Genomic DNA, 16,156 nt, shown 5'->3' on the forward strand with positions numbered 1-16,156 from the left:
ACCCCTAGTTGACTACCCCTAGTTGACTACCCCTAGTTGACTACCCCTAGTTGACTACCCCTAGTTGACTACCCCTAGTTGACTACCCCTAGTTGACTACCCCTAGTTGACTACCCCTAGTTGACTACCCCTAGTTGACTACCCCTAGTTGACTACCCCTAGTTGACTACCCCTAGTTGACTACCCCTAGTTGACTACCCCTAGTTGACTACCCCTAGTTGACTACCCCTAGTTGACTACCCCTAGTTGACTACCCCTAGTTGACTACCCCTAGTTGACTACCCCTAGTTGACTACCCCTAGTTGACTACCCCTAGTTGACTACCCCTAGTTGACTACCCCTAGTTGACTACCCCTAGTTGACTACCCCTAGTTGACTACCCCTAGTTGACTACCCCTAGTTGACTACCCCTAGTTGACTACCCCTAGTTGACTACCCCTAGTTGACTACCCCTAGTTGACTACCCCTAGTTGACTACCCCTAGTTGACTACCCCTAGTTGACTACCCCTAGTTGACTACCCCTAGTTGACTACCCCTAGTTGACTACCCCTAGTTGACTACCCCTAGTTGACTACCCCTAGTTGACTACCCCTAGTTGACTACCCCTAGTTGACTACCCCTAGTTGACTACCCCTAGTTGACTACCCCTAGTTGACTACCCCTAGTTGACTACCCCTAGTTGACTACCCCTAGTTGACTACCCCTAGTTGACTACCCCTAGTTGACTACCCCTAGTTGACTACCCCTAGTTGACTACCCCTAGTTGACTACCCCTAGTTGACTACCCCTAGTTGACTACCCCTAGTTGACTACCCCTAGTTGACTACCCCTAGTTGACTACCCCTAGTTGACTACCCCTAGTTGACTACCCCTAGTTGACTACCCCTAGTTGACTACCCCTAGTTGACTACCCCTAGTTGACTACCCCTAGTTGACTACCCCTAGTTGACTACCCCTAGTTGACTACCCCTAGTTGACTACCCCTAGTTGACTACCCCTAGTTGACTACCCCTAGTTGACTACCCCTAGTTGACTACCCCTAGTTGACTACCCCTAGTTGACTACCCCTAGTTGACTACCCCTAGTTGACTACCCCTAGTTGACTACCCCTAGTTGACTACCCCTAGTTGACTACCCCTAGTTGACTACCCCTAGTTGACTACCCCTAGTTGACTACCCCTAGTTGACTACCCCTAGTTGACTACCCCTAGTTGACTACCCCTAGTTGACTACCCCTAGTTGACTACCCCTAGTTGACTACCCCTAGTTGACTACCCCTAGTTGACTACCCCTAGTTGACTACCAATTATGTATTATAAGAATATATTATTATATTAATAATTAACTATTAATTCAGTATACTGGGGTAGAGTTCAGTAGGGGTAATGTTCTCAACTTAAGAACTGACCAGATTTTGTTTAGGGTTGTGTTTTAAAATTGTTTTATGTTCTTCACTCACAAAACATCTGGTTTTAGGGTTAAGTTTGAGGGAAGGTTGTTATTTACAATTAGGTTTGACTTACGGGTAGACATGGTTTAGTCAATTTTCCTTCAATGCTTTAAGAAATGATTTGTTGCTCAGAGAAGTTAGTTTAGGATTGGTTAAGAAACCCTTGTAGTTAGTATAAGGTGTAAGACAAAAAAAAGTAGATGAAGAGGATTCAAAATGCTGGTTAAGACCATGCAAGAAAGAACTGAACATTGAACAATCTTGGTGAAAAATCCATCGATGTGTGGATGGGAATAAAATGATGATTCAAGTGACATAGTATCCAAGTAGATGACATCGATCCAAGATAAGGCTAGTGTTCGAAGAGAGAGGGGGGGGGGGGGGGGGAAGGATGGTTAAACTGTTAAGAGTTTGCAAAGATTGCACTAAGGAAATCCAGATGACCAAGATGTAGACAAATGAAACCATGATGCATATGAAAGATAATAGATGATCTGACATTAAAATATCCATATAATCAAACTCCTTTTGGTTGGGTTAGAGCAGATTCAATTTATAAAACGTATGAACATGATCCAAATACATGCCAAGCTTACTGTTGTTTAGGGGTGGGGGTTGGTTAGGGCTGTATCATCCACATTAAATTTAGTTACTACCGATGTTGGATCATATTTGCTGCTATTTTTCTACTTGACAGTTTGGAATGAGGAACCTAAGGATGTTTGGCCTTTTTAGGCCATGCACTGCCAGCCTTTCTGGCCTTCAGGTTCACACACCAGTCTTCAGTCCATCCCCACACTCCATATGGGACAGGACAGAGGTGAGCAAAGAGTTAGGGTTAATCTTCAAGTTAAGATTAAATTGTTATTTTTTTCTCCCCTTTCTATAGATCAAAGCTTCATCTAAACTCATTTAAAAGCAAAGAAAAAAAGAAACTCTTGTCGTTACGTGTAGGGGTCAGGGCAATATTCCAGTCCAGAAAAAGTAGATTCACTATTCAAAATGCTGGGTATTTAAGATGATCAAAGAATAGTTTGATTGTTTAATTAATCCCTACTTATAGAAGGTTCCTAAAAATTTGCAATAGCAGTCACTTAGCCTCTTTAAAAAAAATGCTTAATGCTAAATTAGAAAAAAAACAGGTTTTAAAGAGTCTAATATTCTATCAAAGATGCTATAAAAAGGTCATCTGCTTAACTTTTTTTTAACAAAGAAATAACTGCTTTCCCACTATCGTGCCAAACATTTGTACGAACCCTTCAGTACAGTTAGTGGTTTCTCCACTGAGCCTGAAACCATGTAGCACGATTACAAACTGTTCTCAGCCTGGAATTCTAAGCATGGTTAGACAGTGCTGATAGATTATGCGTGTTGATGTCAGGGCTCTGTTACCAAGCTACCGCAGCTGGCTCAGAAGCATGCTAGCCAGACATCCACAAGTAAACAATTCATTTAATATAAGAAAATTATACAGGTCAGACAATAGTTTAAAAAGGGTTTAAACCATAGAGCAGTCTCTGGAAGAGAAGTGAATAATTCATCACTCAGTTATTTCATTGACTAATTTTATACATTGTTTATTTTATCCAACCAGTCATCTAAAATAATGAAAGCCTATTTTATGTGACAAGTTTAATAATTTAATTGACATGAAGCAATATAGACCTTTCATTCACCTGACTACTGCAAGTTTATTGCATGCAGCACTGTATTTGGTAGCACAAATCTCGCTCTGATCCAGGAGAGAATTAAACCAATGACTACATGCAGACTTTTTCCTGCTGCGCATCGAATAAAGCAAAGAAATGCGTATCAAAGCCTATGGTAGAAAGTCAACTTTCAATAATTAAACACTGCCGTCCAAGGTACTGTTGTATGATTTCTTATTCTATATATCCTCTAATAAACTAGTCAAATGAACGAATTTAAACTAAGTCGGTTAGCTCTTAAAATCACTAGGTTTTGACATGTTAGAGCAATTTTCAGCATTTCAGCAGTAGGCCATTATATGATTCAGTTATACACAAGTTTGACATTTATGGGGCTGTGTAACGTTTGTGTTTTTTTGTTCCCTGATCTTTAATATATACTGGGTACCCATGCAAAAATTTTCTAAAAATGTCAAGCTGGTAAATGGGGCTTTAAATCCTGATGCATTTTCACATTTGTTTATTTCACCTGCTGCATTCATTATTTAATGTTTTAATACTTAACAGCCATTGTTTAAAACAAGTGTCAAACTCAGTTCTAAAAGGGCCGCAGCTCTGCACAGTTTAGTTCCAACCCTAATTAAACACCTGATCAAACTAATTGAGTCCTTCAGGCTTGTTTGAAACCTACAGGTAAGTGTGTTGGAGCAGGGTTGGAACTAAACTGTGGAGGGCTTCAGCCCTCCAGGAATCTAGTTGACACCCCTCGTTTAAAGGGTTATATTTTACCATCAAAATGTATAATCAACTTATAGATTGTAAAAATTAAAGTTAAGTGCCAGCTCACTTTTGACAAGGCCCATCCAAAATATATTTCTGCTATTGTAATACAAAGGCACTATTGTTGCATTATCATAGTTTAATTTTATGTCAAGTTCAGAAATCTTAAATACTTTTATTCCCCCTGCAAACATTCAATTGTTACATGTCATTTCCCCTCCAAATTAAAATTTAGCCAGAGGCGCGCAACATGATCTCTAAAAAAGGTGCTGTAACATTACCTATATGCAGCACCACTATATGAGAGCAGCATAGCAGTGTTTACTCAGTTGCTTTTGTTTTTATTAACTTGAAAGTTCTCAGCTATTAAGTTTAATTGAACAGGGAGCGGTTTACATTGCATTAAAGGCAACTACTGATGTGTTGTGTAAGGTTTCAAAGAGCTGTTGCAGCATGAGTGGAAAATAAAACCATATTAGTGCTGCCTGGTCTAACAATAGTTTTAAAAGGGTTTAAACCATAGAGCAGTCTCTGGAAGAGAAGTAATAACTCCGTTATTTCATTGACTTATTTTATACATTGTTTATTTTCTAACCAGTCATCTAAAATAATGAAATAGCCTATTTTTTTATTAATGGTGAGTTTAATAATTTGATTGACATCCTGAGCATTAAGACCTTTAATTCACCTGACTGATGCAAGTTTTGCACGCAGCACTGTATTTGGTAGCACAAATCTCGCTCTGATCCAGGAGAGAACTAAACCAATGATTACATGCACTGAGACTTTCCTACTGCGCATCGAATAAAGCAAATAAGAAATGCTTTTCATCTAAGCGTATGGTAGAAAGTCAACTTTCAATAATTTTTTTTTTTTACTTTGCTCTAAAGCTTTAGTGGCACTGCTGTCCAAGGTACTGTTGTGTGATGTCTTAGTCTATATATGCTCTAATAAACTAGTCACATCAATTAATTTATTAAATGTCAGCATTGCTCTCAAAATAATCACTAGGTTTTGACATGTTAATAAATGAATAATAAATTCAGCATTTCAGCAGTAGGCCATTGTGATTTAGTTATACACAAGTTTGACATTTATGGGGCTGTGAAACGCTTTTGTTTCCTGATCTTTAATATATACTGGGTAGCTATGCAAAAATTTCCTAAAAATGTCAAGCTGATAAATAAATCTTTATATCCTGATGCATTTTCAAATCCGTTTATTTCACTTGCTGCATTCATTTAATGTTTGAATACTTAACAGCTATTTAACACTGGTGTCAAACTCAGTTCTAAAAGGGTCGCAGCTCTGCACAGTTTAGTTCCAACCCTAATTAAACACCTGATCAAACTAATTGAGTCCTTCAGGCTTGTTTGAAACCTACAGGTAAGTGTGTTGGAGCAGGGTTGGAACTAAACTGTGCAGGGCTTCAGCCCTCCAGGAATTGAGTTTGACACCCCTGGTTTAAAGGGTTATATTTTACCATCAAAATGTAGCACATTATATAATCAAAAAATTAAAGTTGAGTGCCATTAGTTAAAGTGCCCGGTCACTTTTGACAAGGCCCATCCAAAATATATTTCTGCTATTATAATACAAATGCACTAGTTGCATCATAGTTTAATTTTATGTCATATTCAGAGATCTTAAACATTTATTCCCCCTGCAAACATTTTCAAGCATTACATTGTCATTTCCCCTCCAAATTAAATTTAGCCAGAGGCGTGCACCATACGACCTCTAAAAAAAGGTGCTGTAACATGTACCTATATGGAGCACCCCAATATGAGAGCGGCATAGCAGGGTTTAGTCACTTGGTTGCTTTGTTTTTATTAACTTGAAAGCGTTTTAGCTATTGAGTTTAATTGAACAAAGGGAGCGGTTTACATTGAAACATTACACAGCCCATCAGTAGTTGCCTTTAATGCAAAGAGCTGTTGCAGCATGAGTGGAAAATATAACTGTATTAGTGCTGCCTGGCCCAGTTTGGCAAAAAATTGAGCAGTTCCATTTAGAAAATGATTCAGCGAGTGGAAAACTAGCTAAAGTTTATGAAAAGTTTTATTCTGGATGTAGAGAATCTCATAGCACAGAAACAGCACTCATAAAGGCGTATTTATACTTCTGCATTAAGCACACAAGTATGCTTCAGCACAACCTGTGCATGGTCATAGCCCTTGCTGTGGCAGTCAGACACTGATGCACACCTCAATGAATAGAGCAAGCTGTGATTGGTCAGCTTTGTAGAGCTGACAAGTGCCCTAAACTAGTCCTCATCTTCAGTCAGTAATTTGGGGGCTATTTCTGACAGCAACCTGTGTAAGGCCAGATTAAGCATCTGTAAAACTCAATTTCTTCATCTTAAGGTTGCCAAACTTTGACGAGCGATCAATAATTGATGCAGAAAAGCTTATTCATGCTTTCATTACCTCTCGGTTAGACTACTGTAATGAGTTACTATAGGTGGATGCCCTGCTGGCCTCACTAACAAACTGCAGCTGGTTCAAAATGCAGCTGCTAGAGTGCTTTCTAGAACTAAGAAATCACATTACTCTTGTTCTTTCATCAGTGCAATGACTCCCTATTAAATATTTAATTTACAATGTTAGTGTTTACCTACAAACCCCTCAATGCCTTAGCTGCCCAGTATTTGAGGGAGCTCCTGGTGTATTATAGCGCATGAGTGATTCCTTTAAGACCCTATAGTGACCCACAGGTCCATGTATTGATTCTGAAGGGTCAGTCTGTACACCAGCCAGTGACCTCTCCCATCTACAGCTTCTCCACAATGGATGTCCACCATTCTCCAGCCTCCGGTGCCTAGACTGCAGCTCTGTACAGGAAGTTTGGCCAGAGGAGAAATGATCATGCCCAACTGAACCTGATTTGAGGTTAATTTTTCCCCCTTTACTTTGGTCGGTTGGCAAACTGGCTCGCTTGGTTTGGGGCTTGTGTAGTTGAGCATGGATGGATTTTCTTCATTGTTTGGACTTTCAGCAGTGAAAATTAAACACCGAAATTAATCTCTGAAAACTGAGCTGATTTAAACCTCATACCTGATGTGAAACGAAGCATGCACATCCTCAAAGATCCTTAGCCCGAACAGTTATAATAGAAGTTTATATGAATGTTCAAGAAAATGAAGCAGATAAGGGAGATTCCACTGAAGGAAGAATTCATTTATGCAATGAGTGAATAGGTCATTGAGAGATTTCCAAGGTAAGCCACATGCCCGGAGCACTGAGCTGTCCAAAGAGCTGATTTAATGTGAATAAACCTAAAAAGAGCAGCTGCCAGGCAAATTATATCGAGTTAAGGTTCTGGACAGATTTTAAACAAGTCATCAGAAATATCTCTTAAAGGATTAACTTTATTATGAGACCACTGCAAATGACATGGAGTACTGTCTGACAAATACATTTTGGAAATAGATGTACGGTCTATGCCATTGTGCAGTTATGAACGTCTACAATCACGCTATGTGGAGAGAATAAAAAAAAAATATTCACAATAGAACCAAACTGATTTTCATTGTTTAAGTGAGAGCCTTAAAGTGAGGGCTTTTGTTTTTGAAAGGATTCACTACCAAAAGGAATTCTTGATACTTGAGATGTTTCCATTTAAATTTGAGATTTGAAGAGGAAACTGGAAACGGTAAAGTTGAAATATTTATAGGTGAAGAGGTTCCAATATTCCCATGAAATTGAGATTGCAAGAGTGAAGTGTGGTTACTTTCACTGAGAGGTTCTGGGGTTAGATGTTCTAGGAGTTACAGAAGATCCTATTTTGAAACCAGTCTAGTACACTACAGATGTTCTGGAGAAGGCATGTAGGGTTTTATTATGAAAAGTTCTGGGTTCAAAGTTTTAGAAGAATAAACATTTTAAATCTTCCCATGAAAATAATGGATCTTAAAGAAAGGGAAAATCTGGTCAATTCTGAAAAGTTGTAAGGTTATAATTTGAGATTTGGTGTTTTAAAGCATCCCTATGGAAGTACTAGTCTTACTCCTTAACCTTAATCCTAGTAAATTCTGGGGTAACAAATCTTCAGTAGTTCTCATGTTTGAATTGATGATTTTTTGAAAGTTCTCGAATGACTGGTGTAGGTGGTGTTGATGCACAATGTGCTGTTGTGTGGAGGTGCTAATCACCAGTAGAAGACTGGGCTTCATTTAAGGCCTGTTCACCCCCGGCCACCTGCCCTGCGTGCTGTCCAAGTGGACCCAGGGAGGCTGAATACTTACCACTCCCCCAAGTGACCTTTTGTTAACACCGCAAGGTTGCCCAGGCCACCCGAGAAGAGTCTGAAGAGGTTTCTCTATGAGGCCTACTCTGGCTAATCCAGAGACCAGGCTCCCCAGGACCCCAGATATCTCCAGGGAACAGGAGAGCCCTTGCCCAAATCAGCTGAATCTAACAGGTAGATTCAGGAGTAAAAGTTGGCAGTGAACTGGTCATTGCCTTCTCCTCACTCCCTGCTGATTTGCTCCAGAATACTTCCAGTCAACATTCAAGGAGTTATATAAATCCAATGTGACCAAAGAACTCACTCATATGTGACTAGAAGTATTCAAAGAGATAATCCTGACCTCCCACTATTTACTAAAGTTGAAAAAAATCAAGAGGTCAGGTCGAGGCTCAGTCTGGCGGATATATCTTTATAGATATATCATTCTTCTACCAGACCCTTCCCCTAAGGCAATGCAAGAACCAAGCAGACATTATCCTTATCAGGGATAACCGTTGGGAGCATTACCCTGAGGAACAGGAGATCCTGATCCATTGACCAGGTGTTGAGACACAGCATTTCGGCAATGGTGATGACCATTTGTTTGTTTGTGTTTTTCTTTGTTCTTGTTTGTATATTTTTATTCAGAATTTGATTATCTGATGTCTAAGTTGTTTTCCCATACTTTGATTATCATATTTAAGCTTATGAAGCCCTTTAAAATCGTGTTTTATTAGAGAATACACCATATGCAAATGACTCATTAGTATTCGTGTTTTTAGACCAATCCTGTGTGTCCTCAGCTGAGTGTGCTTTCGGTCAGGTTTAATCCTTTATATCTCGGCCGTTTTTTAATGTTTTGGTTTAATTTTTTCTGCATTTTAGTCAGTTTATTGTGTAGAATAAGTGTTGAGCAAATAAACTGTCATTACTGATCAAAAATATTTTTGTGGGGTTACCGTTTATGAGAAGTACAGCTGATTTAGTGTGGTAATTTACAATCGGTGTATGCAGATTAATACCTCCTTTCAAGCAAACTGATTTATCCAGTAAATTGGAGATGATGCTAAAGTGGTATTGTCTATGAAATTAATATCACACAAACATTTAATCACCTAGTGGCTTTGCAAAGAAATTAATATATCATGTGTCCAATGTTTTGGAGAGGTTTGATTCTTCCTTAACTGGGGGAGATATCACAATATTCATCAGCCATGTGAACATAATAATGCTATTTAGTAAAAATAAATAAATAAAAGCCTTCATTTGGTCTCTTCCATTTCCCTTGATGCATCATAGCGCAGTTACAAAACGCCACTCCTGATGTTGCTCTGGTTTCTCCACTGCTTCCAGAAACTGCTCAAATGATCCTAAAGCAGACATGTTGACTGATTTGAGTGAGTTCAAACACACTGGAGCCAGACAAAGACTCTTTATTATCTTTTCTATCATGTTTGGCTCTGTATATAGCAGGACTGCACATTTTAAATGCTTTATGTGGTGAAATTAAATGAGTAAATGCACAGAAAATGTCATGGCCATTAAACAGAACATTATACATCTACATATTGTGCATGTAGCAGGCCAGATTAACCTGAAAATATCAATGTTTAAGCATTTGATAAACATCACTACAATAAGGCTAAAGACTATAAAAGTTTAAATTATTCACGATCACGAACACATGGTGGTTAATCTACAGTGCTTTTCTCGTAATTTCAATGAAATAATTCATCAGGCGACAGCGGCCATTATGCTTAATGTACGTGAAGGACAAAGCTTATCTTACTTTATCCGTCAGTCGTCACTTCACTTGAATGTTGTGGCAAGTTAGTTGACACAGAGTAAAATAGTTTGGACATAATGACCTTTTTAATTCCGTAACGAAGCTCAAAACATCCCGCGTCTGTAAAGTCTCCAGCTTAGGACTACAGGCACCAGCGTCCGTTCATTTATAGTTTAAAAATGACACGCTAACACTCAGTTAACCACAAACAGCCTGACAAATGCACCTCAGACAGTGTTATGTGGTGAACACTTTCAAATGACATACAGTGATCATACGCATACAATCACATAACTGACCTAATTTCACATCAACACTTACCGAATGCGTTGGATGAGCGGTAAAACGTGCGCAGGCCTCATGACGGTGCTGTTTACAAACGAGTCTGCTCGGCTCTGTGAATCAGTTTGTGAATAGTAAGATTTGGATACTGGTAGAAAACAATTAATTTTTAAAATAAAAATGTAAAACACAACTGTTTAACATTTTCTTATTCTGCTCGACCACACGCACTGTCATTCAGGAATTGAATGTTGATGCTCGCTGATGAGCTTGACGTGTGTGTGATGATGTTTTGTTTATACTTGAGTGTCGAAATGTTACATGACATGAACTTAAACGCATGTAGGAATGTCTGCAAGCGTAGTCCACGTCTTAATCTGATTTCTGCTTAGATCCGTTATGACTTTAGTTGGATTAAGGTAGTCAAAAATCCCTGTTTACATGGTGGACTCTTATCCAGAGTATTGTCTTAATCGTATCAAAATCGGAGTATTGGTGTCCATGTACACGGACTCTGACAACATTATCAGACCATTGTTCCACTGGAAAAATGAGACATTTGTCATTATCAGATTAAACTGACGCTGTTAAACATTGAGTTTTACGCTCAACACCGTTCGCTAGGAAAGAAAAAGTGTATCAAATGCTTGTCGTAATCATAACTGTAAAGTGCCTTATGATCATTTAAATAATGTGCGCTTTCAGTTTCTCTTTCACTGCCGTCACTTGGAGAAAAACAAACATACATGCAAAACACACTTCTGTACATAACCGAAGGCTATTTACAACTTTATTAGCTGTGCATCTGAGCCTATGCAGGATCTGTTCACTAAAGTAGTAATTATTCAGCTCACGTGTGATTACGCAAGCGCGAATAGGACATTACATGAAGACAGAAATAACATTTTTGGGTGAATTATACCTTATAAATACAGTACTTCCCGAAACTCTTGCCGCACTCGGGGCAGTCGTGCTTCTCTTCAGTGTGAGTTCTGGTGTGGACTTGAAGCGTTCGTAGTTGTCTGAAACTCTTCCCACACTCGTCACATGTGAAGGGCTTCTCTCGAGAATGCTCACGCTTGTGTTCGCTGAGATTCCTCTGTGTGCTGAAGCTCTTGGAGCACTGCTGGCAGGAGTACGGCTTCTCTCCTGTGTGTGTCCTCATGTGGATCTCCAGCTTTCCTTTAGCACCAACACTCTTCCCACAGTGAGCGCAGGTAAAAGGCTTCTCTCTGTGGATCTTCATGTGGACTTTAAGTTTTCTCTCTGTGTTGAAACTCTTCCCGCATTGCTGGCAGATGAACAGGCTCCTGGTTTCAGTCTTGTAGACTCTCTGTTGTGAAGTCTGTGAGTATTTGTCCTCGGTAATAACCTCTTGATGCGTCTCATTCTGATCTTTATCTTCATTCTCTTCTTTCAGCCCCGTCAAGTCTACATCAATAACAGACAGACATGTGTTAACCCCAGGCCGCGTCTGAAACCGCAGACTTTAACAATGTATTTTAGACATTTCACTTGTTTCAGTGTTTAATTAATTAGTTTAGTAAACCGAGATGCTGTGTGTCTGAGCAAGATGTGTGAGTTTAACACATGAATCCTCCGTCTATTAGCACTGAACAGCAGGATCAGCTGGAGAATCTGGTCTCGGAGAGAAGGAAACACATGCAGGTGTACTGAAGCACAGGTAAAGAAACTGATGTCCAATACTAAATCCCTCATCTATTCTGTGCTGTTTACAGTAATATTGCGCTTATCTAACTGATGAAGAGGTGTTCCTGTGAAGACAGAAATGAGAATTTAGCATTTCCTGTAGTGATGTTCTGTGTTGGGCCTGTAATCTTTAGCTTTTAAAAGTGTTTTATAGTTTATTATTATTCATTTCATATTTCTACATTCTTAATCAAACATTTGTCAAAATAAAAGCATGAAAATAATCACATAAACAAGCACTGTTGACATTATTTTAAGATTTATAAAGGAAAAAAGTGCTAAATGTGCTTACATGTGGTCAACACACACTATATATATATATATTTATAGTTGAAGTCTGAATTATTAGCCCCTTCTATATTTCTATATTTTTCCCCAATTTCTACTTATCGGAGAGCAGATTTCATCAGCACATTTCTGCTCAGAACAGTGTGAATAACTCATCTCTAATAGCTGATATGTTTCCTCTTCTCCATGATGACAGTAAATAATATTAGACTAGATATTCTTCAAGACACTAGTGTTCAGCTTAAAATAAAACCACTGGAGCTCCAGCAATAGATGACTATTTAACAGACCTAAACACCATTCTCAACAGATGTATTCAATCTCTGTCAAAGCTCAGAAACACACAGACGTCAACAATTAGTCTTTCAATCTCAACAATGGTGACGAGGAAAAAATAAAAATCAACCCAGAACAACACAAAACACTACTGAATTATTACACCCCAAAAACAACATCAAATAAAGGCAGAGAAGGAAACTGTAAGAACTTTAAGCTGCATAGTTTACTCATGCTGCAGTGCATGCTGGGAGTTTTGTACTATGTACCCAGCATGCATTGCGAAATAAATGACTTGTGCAGCTTTTTACTTTTAGCAACCATAGTTGAGGTTCATATCCTGACTCTTGATGTCTGTGTGTCTTACTGTGCTGCTGGAGCGCTCAAGGTTTTGTGTATAAAAATCTAATTATTAATTTTTATGAATTCCTGCTTGTTGCTCCTCCACAGGAAGCTGTAGTACTGTCCCAAACGACATCACGTAAGCCTGCAATATTTTTACTTAATTCATGGAATTCTTCCAGTTATTTCTATAACAAGTAAATATATAAAGCTGCTCATCACCTTTCCTGCTTTAGCCAATGAGTTTCAGAAACACTGAGACAGAAGAGTACAGGATCACGAGCTCCACTAAAGCAGCCGCTGATCTCCATGATGGTGAGGGCAAATTAAACATTTTCAATAAAAAATATCAAAACTCTGTTAATGATCAAATATTTGTAAAAGTCAAACTGTGATCAGTGAAGCTGCTAATGCTGTTTGTGGAGGTGTTTAATCCTGTGTTATTCAGCTGGTTTGCTGTAGTGCTGCTGTGTGTGTTTGTCTTGTTCTCTCAGTGATTGAGCTGATCTACTGCAGCTGTTCATCGGTGTCTGCATTCAGTCAGAACTGTGCTCATCCACACTGTCTAGTGCACTGAACTAATCAGCTGATTTAGGGACTAGTGAATGTGAAGGTGAGATTTCAGACACTCTGATTACTGTCTGGAAAATAAAGGTTAGATCTGATGCAGTATTGTGTGTGTTTTGTACAGAAATGACCTGTTCATGTTTTACAGTGAACTTTCAAATCAAATTTGTAGCATTTAAATGTTGAAAATCCTTTACTAAATGCTGACTGAATAATAACAAACACCACACTTTCAAACTCCTAAACTGATGTGGAAGGAAGGTTTTATGTTTATTATATTAAGGAGTTTAATGTGTATAGCCGTACAGCCATGGTGCAAGAACAGAGAAGTTTGAGATCTGAAAAGCGTACACAGCACCTAACACTGGGCATAAACATAAGCCAGAGCAAGTCTTCTCGCTTGGTCCACCTTTAGATGATCCAATAGGATGTGGTATTTATACGTCTCTGACTCTCCTGGATCCAACAAGTTGGATTGGGCTATCTTTAACATCAAATACTGACTTTCATCTTCTCTAGTGAGATCAGGGACAGAAGGACCTTCTACCCTCCTATAGTTTGCCGGGGGGGCAGCTGGAGGAACTAGCGGACTTATAGGGGGTGCAAATGTCAGATGGTGAGGCTGCACATCACTTGTTGGCTGATATTAAAACAGCACACACAAATTGTTACACAAGTCTATTTAAAGTTTTTAGACGTTATACGTGAAAACAGTGCTTTATCCATGTCATGGACAGTGGTTATGGTTAACATCTTCCTCTGCCTTTGGGTGCTACCGCAGGTGCCTTACAACATCTTACAAACACACATTCCAGCACTTCAGAGTCACTCTGCTGGCAATCAAAGATGTATGTCAATTCACCAAGCTGAACCCATTCTGTACTGTACAGGAGACACGGCACGGAGGAGACTGACTGACAGTGGTCTACAGCCAATCAGGATGCAGAACGCAATTAGAAAAATCAGAGAAACTGCAAGGCTGTATTCAGATCTGTGTTCAGGAGTGTGTGTGTGTGTGTGTGTGTGTGTGTGTGTGTGTGTGTGTGTGTGTGTGTGTGTGTGTGTGTTTCTCCAGATCTGTGCTCAGGAGTGTGTGTGTGTGTGTGTGTGTGTGTGTGTTTGTGTGTTTTCTCACCACTGAGTCGTGTGATGGTCCAGTTCCTCCTGATGTCTGCGGGCTCTGAAGGCAGCTGAAAGGCGAAGGGTCCGGCGTTGGGGTCTGTGTCTGCGTCCAGCGCTGTGATGTTGATGCTGTTCTCTGAATTCTCACACATCTCGGCCTCTGGAGGGAAAACCTGAGGAGCGTTATCATTCACATCCAGCAGGAGGATCTGCAGAGTGCCGGTGCTGCTGGCCGGAGGAGTGCCTGAACGCACACACGCACACACACACAACGGTCAACAGTGTGTTTGAGGGAGCATTTAAACTACTAGAACCAGTGAATCTTTGCCTAATGAACTGAATCTGAGCAATCAAACTACTTGAACTGAGTGAATCATTGAACTGTTTGAATCTGTAAGCAACTGAACTAATAGAACAGAAGGAATCATTTACTGTTTAAAGATCTGAATTGATTTGCATGGCTTAGTAAACTATGAGCGAGCACCAGCTTTCATTGACATCAGATCATGTGTGAGTCACTGATGCTTCCGCACAGGCTGTCATGCAGTCTCAGGATTTACCTGACATCAGATCAACTTCATGGATTTGTGAAGGATCTTGTAAGGCATTTGTGCATGTGAAATGTAGAAGTTAAATATCCAAATTAAAACAGAAAAATTCAGTGTATCATGTTAGTCTGTAGTCTATGTGCAATTGACTGGTTATTCTTGAGTGTCTGCGAGAGTGCTTGTTAATGCATTTGCTCATGGATGATAGTTCAGTATGCAGGTTTCAGACGGTTTAATACCAATTCAGTTTATAAAGCATTTGGTGGATCAATAGACTCAGCGCTTTGGAGAGTTTAGTTTCCTCCATCATCAGGATAATCAGGTCATGAATAATGTCATTTAACACAGATGTCTGACCTGCAGTTCCTCCTCCAGAGCATCTTCAGTCTCCTGCCTCCAGCTCACACCGACCATCAGCAGCTCCAGCCTGTGCTTACATAGTGGAAGTACATGCACCTTACACATACACACATCTTAGGAATGAAATAAAGCACAGTAACGTATGTATATACACACAGAGCTCAGTTTAAATGAGTACATGCTCACAGACCTCTCTCTTAATATAATATTTGTATGTGTACATTAGATTAGTCAAATCTGGGGCTAATCTAACAAAATAACTTATGATTCCAGCCCAAAAGGTAGTACAGCCAATTGTATATGTTGGGGAAAATAATAAATAAAACATTTTTAGGAAAAATTAAGAGAATCAAACATATTTACAGTTTAGAGGAAGTTTTGTAGTTTTGAATTAATTATTTGCAATATTTCTTTTGAATTTCAGTGTGTCGTCTTTATTTCTAGAGGAACATCTGAATGAATATAACTGTTTGATAGATCAGTCTAGTTCAGATGCACCACAATATTCACTAATATAAATATTCAGAAATGGAGAAAGATATTTTCAGAAGGCCGTGTCCTCGTTTATGCGGAGCACTATATGTGCTGAATACTTTAGTGAGGTGTGTAAATAAAATATTAATAGTAATAATAATAAACCCGAATTAACTTCATCATAAATAAGAACACACACACACACATATCATAAAGCAATCATCATCATCACAATCATAATCATTTACACGGCTCTTTTCTCAGCACTCAAAACTCTACGAATTTGGGGGA

The 16,156-nt window shown here is 39.2% G+C and overlaps 1 protein-coding gene and 2 long non-coding RNA genes across 3 annotated transcripts; 2 read left to right on the forward strand and 1 right to left on the reverse strand.

The window, feature by feature from the left end:
* The first annotated feature begins 2,866 nt into the window (after positions 1-2,866).
* On the forward strand, positions 2,867-8,641 carry LOC141377578 (uncharacterized). Its single transcript, XR_012389944.1, has 2 exons — positions 2,867-5,195; positions 5,322-8,641. It is a non-coding gene; the product is annotated as an uncharacterized lncRNA (long non-coding RNA).
* Positions 8,642-9,202: 561 nt separating this feature from the next.
* LOC101884641 (uncharacterized) lies at positions 9,203-15,516 on the reverse strand. Its single transcript, XM_005171073.6, has 5 exons — positions 15,389-15,516; positions 14,497-14,727; positions 11,101-11,609; positions 10,218-10,291; positions 9,203-9,480 (listed from the first exon to the last, which is right to left on the reverse strand). Exons 2-5 carry the CDS (start codon positions 14,633-14,635, stop codon positions 9,471-9,473), a joined length of 732 nt encoding a protein of 243 aa, XP_005171130.2. The 5' UTR covers positions 14,636-14,727; positions 15,389-15,516; the 3' UTR covers positions 9,203-9,470.
* LOC141377572 (uncharacterized) lies at positions 12,830-14,967 on the forward strand. Its single transcript, XR_012389928.1, has 4 exons — positions 12,830-12,933; positions 13,031-13,109; positions 13,289-13,407; positions 14,252-14,967. It is a non-coding gene; the product is annotated as an uncharacterized lncRNA (long non-coding RNA).
* Positions 15,517-16,156: the final 640 nt, after the last annotated feature.

This window comes from Danio rerio, chromosome 2 (assembly GCF_049306965.1).
Source record: "Danio rerio strain Tuebingen ecotype United States chromosome 2, GRCz12tu, whole genome shotgun sequence".
NCBI classification, from domain to species: Eukaryota; Metazoa; Chordata; class Actinopteri; order Cypriniformes; family Danionidae; genus Danio; species Danio rerio.

Bases quoted from the DNA above. Each gene is read 5' to 3' on its own strand.
- LOC101884641 (XM_005171073.6), bottom strand. From the start codon at position 14,635: ATGTGTGAGAATTCAGAGAACAGCATCAACATCACAGCGCTGGACGCA. The intron at 11,610-14,496 runs GTGAGAAAACAC...TTATTGATGTAG, and splicing joins GACCATCACACGACTCAGTG to ACTTGACGGGGCTGAAAGAA. The intron at 10,292-11,100 runs GTATAATTCACC...ACTGATTCACAG, and splicing joins GGAAGTACTGTATTTATAAG to AGCCGAGCAGACTCGTTTGT.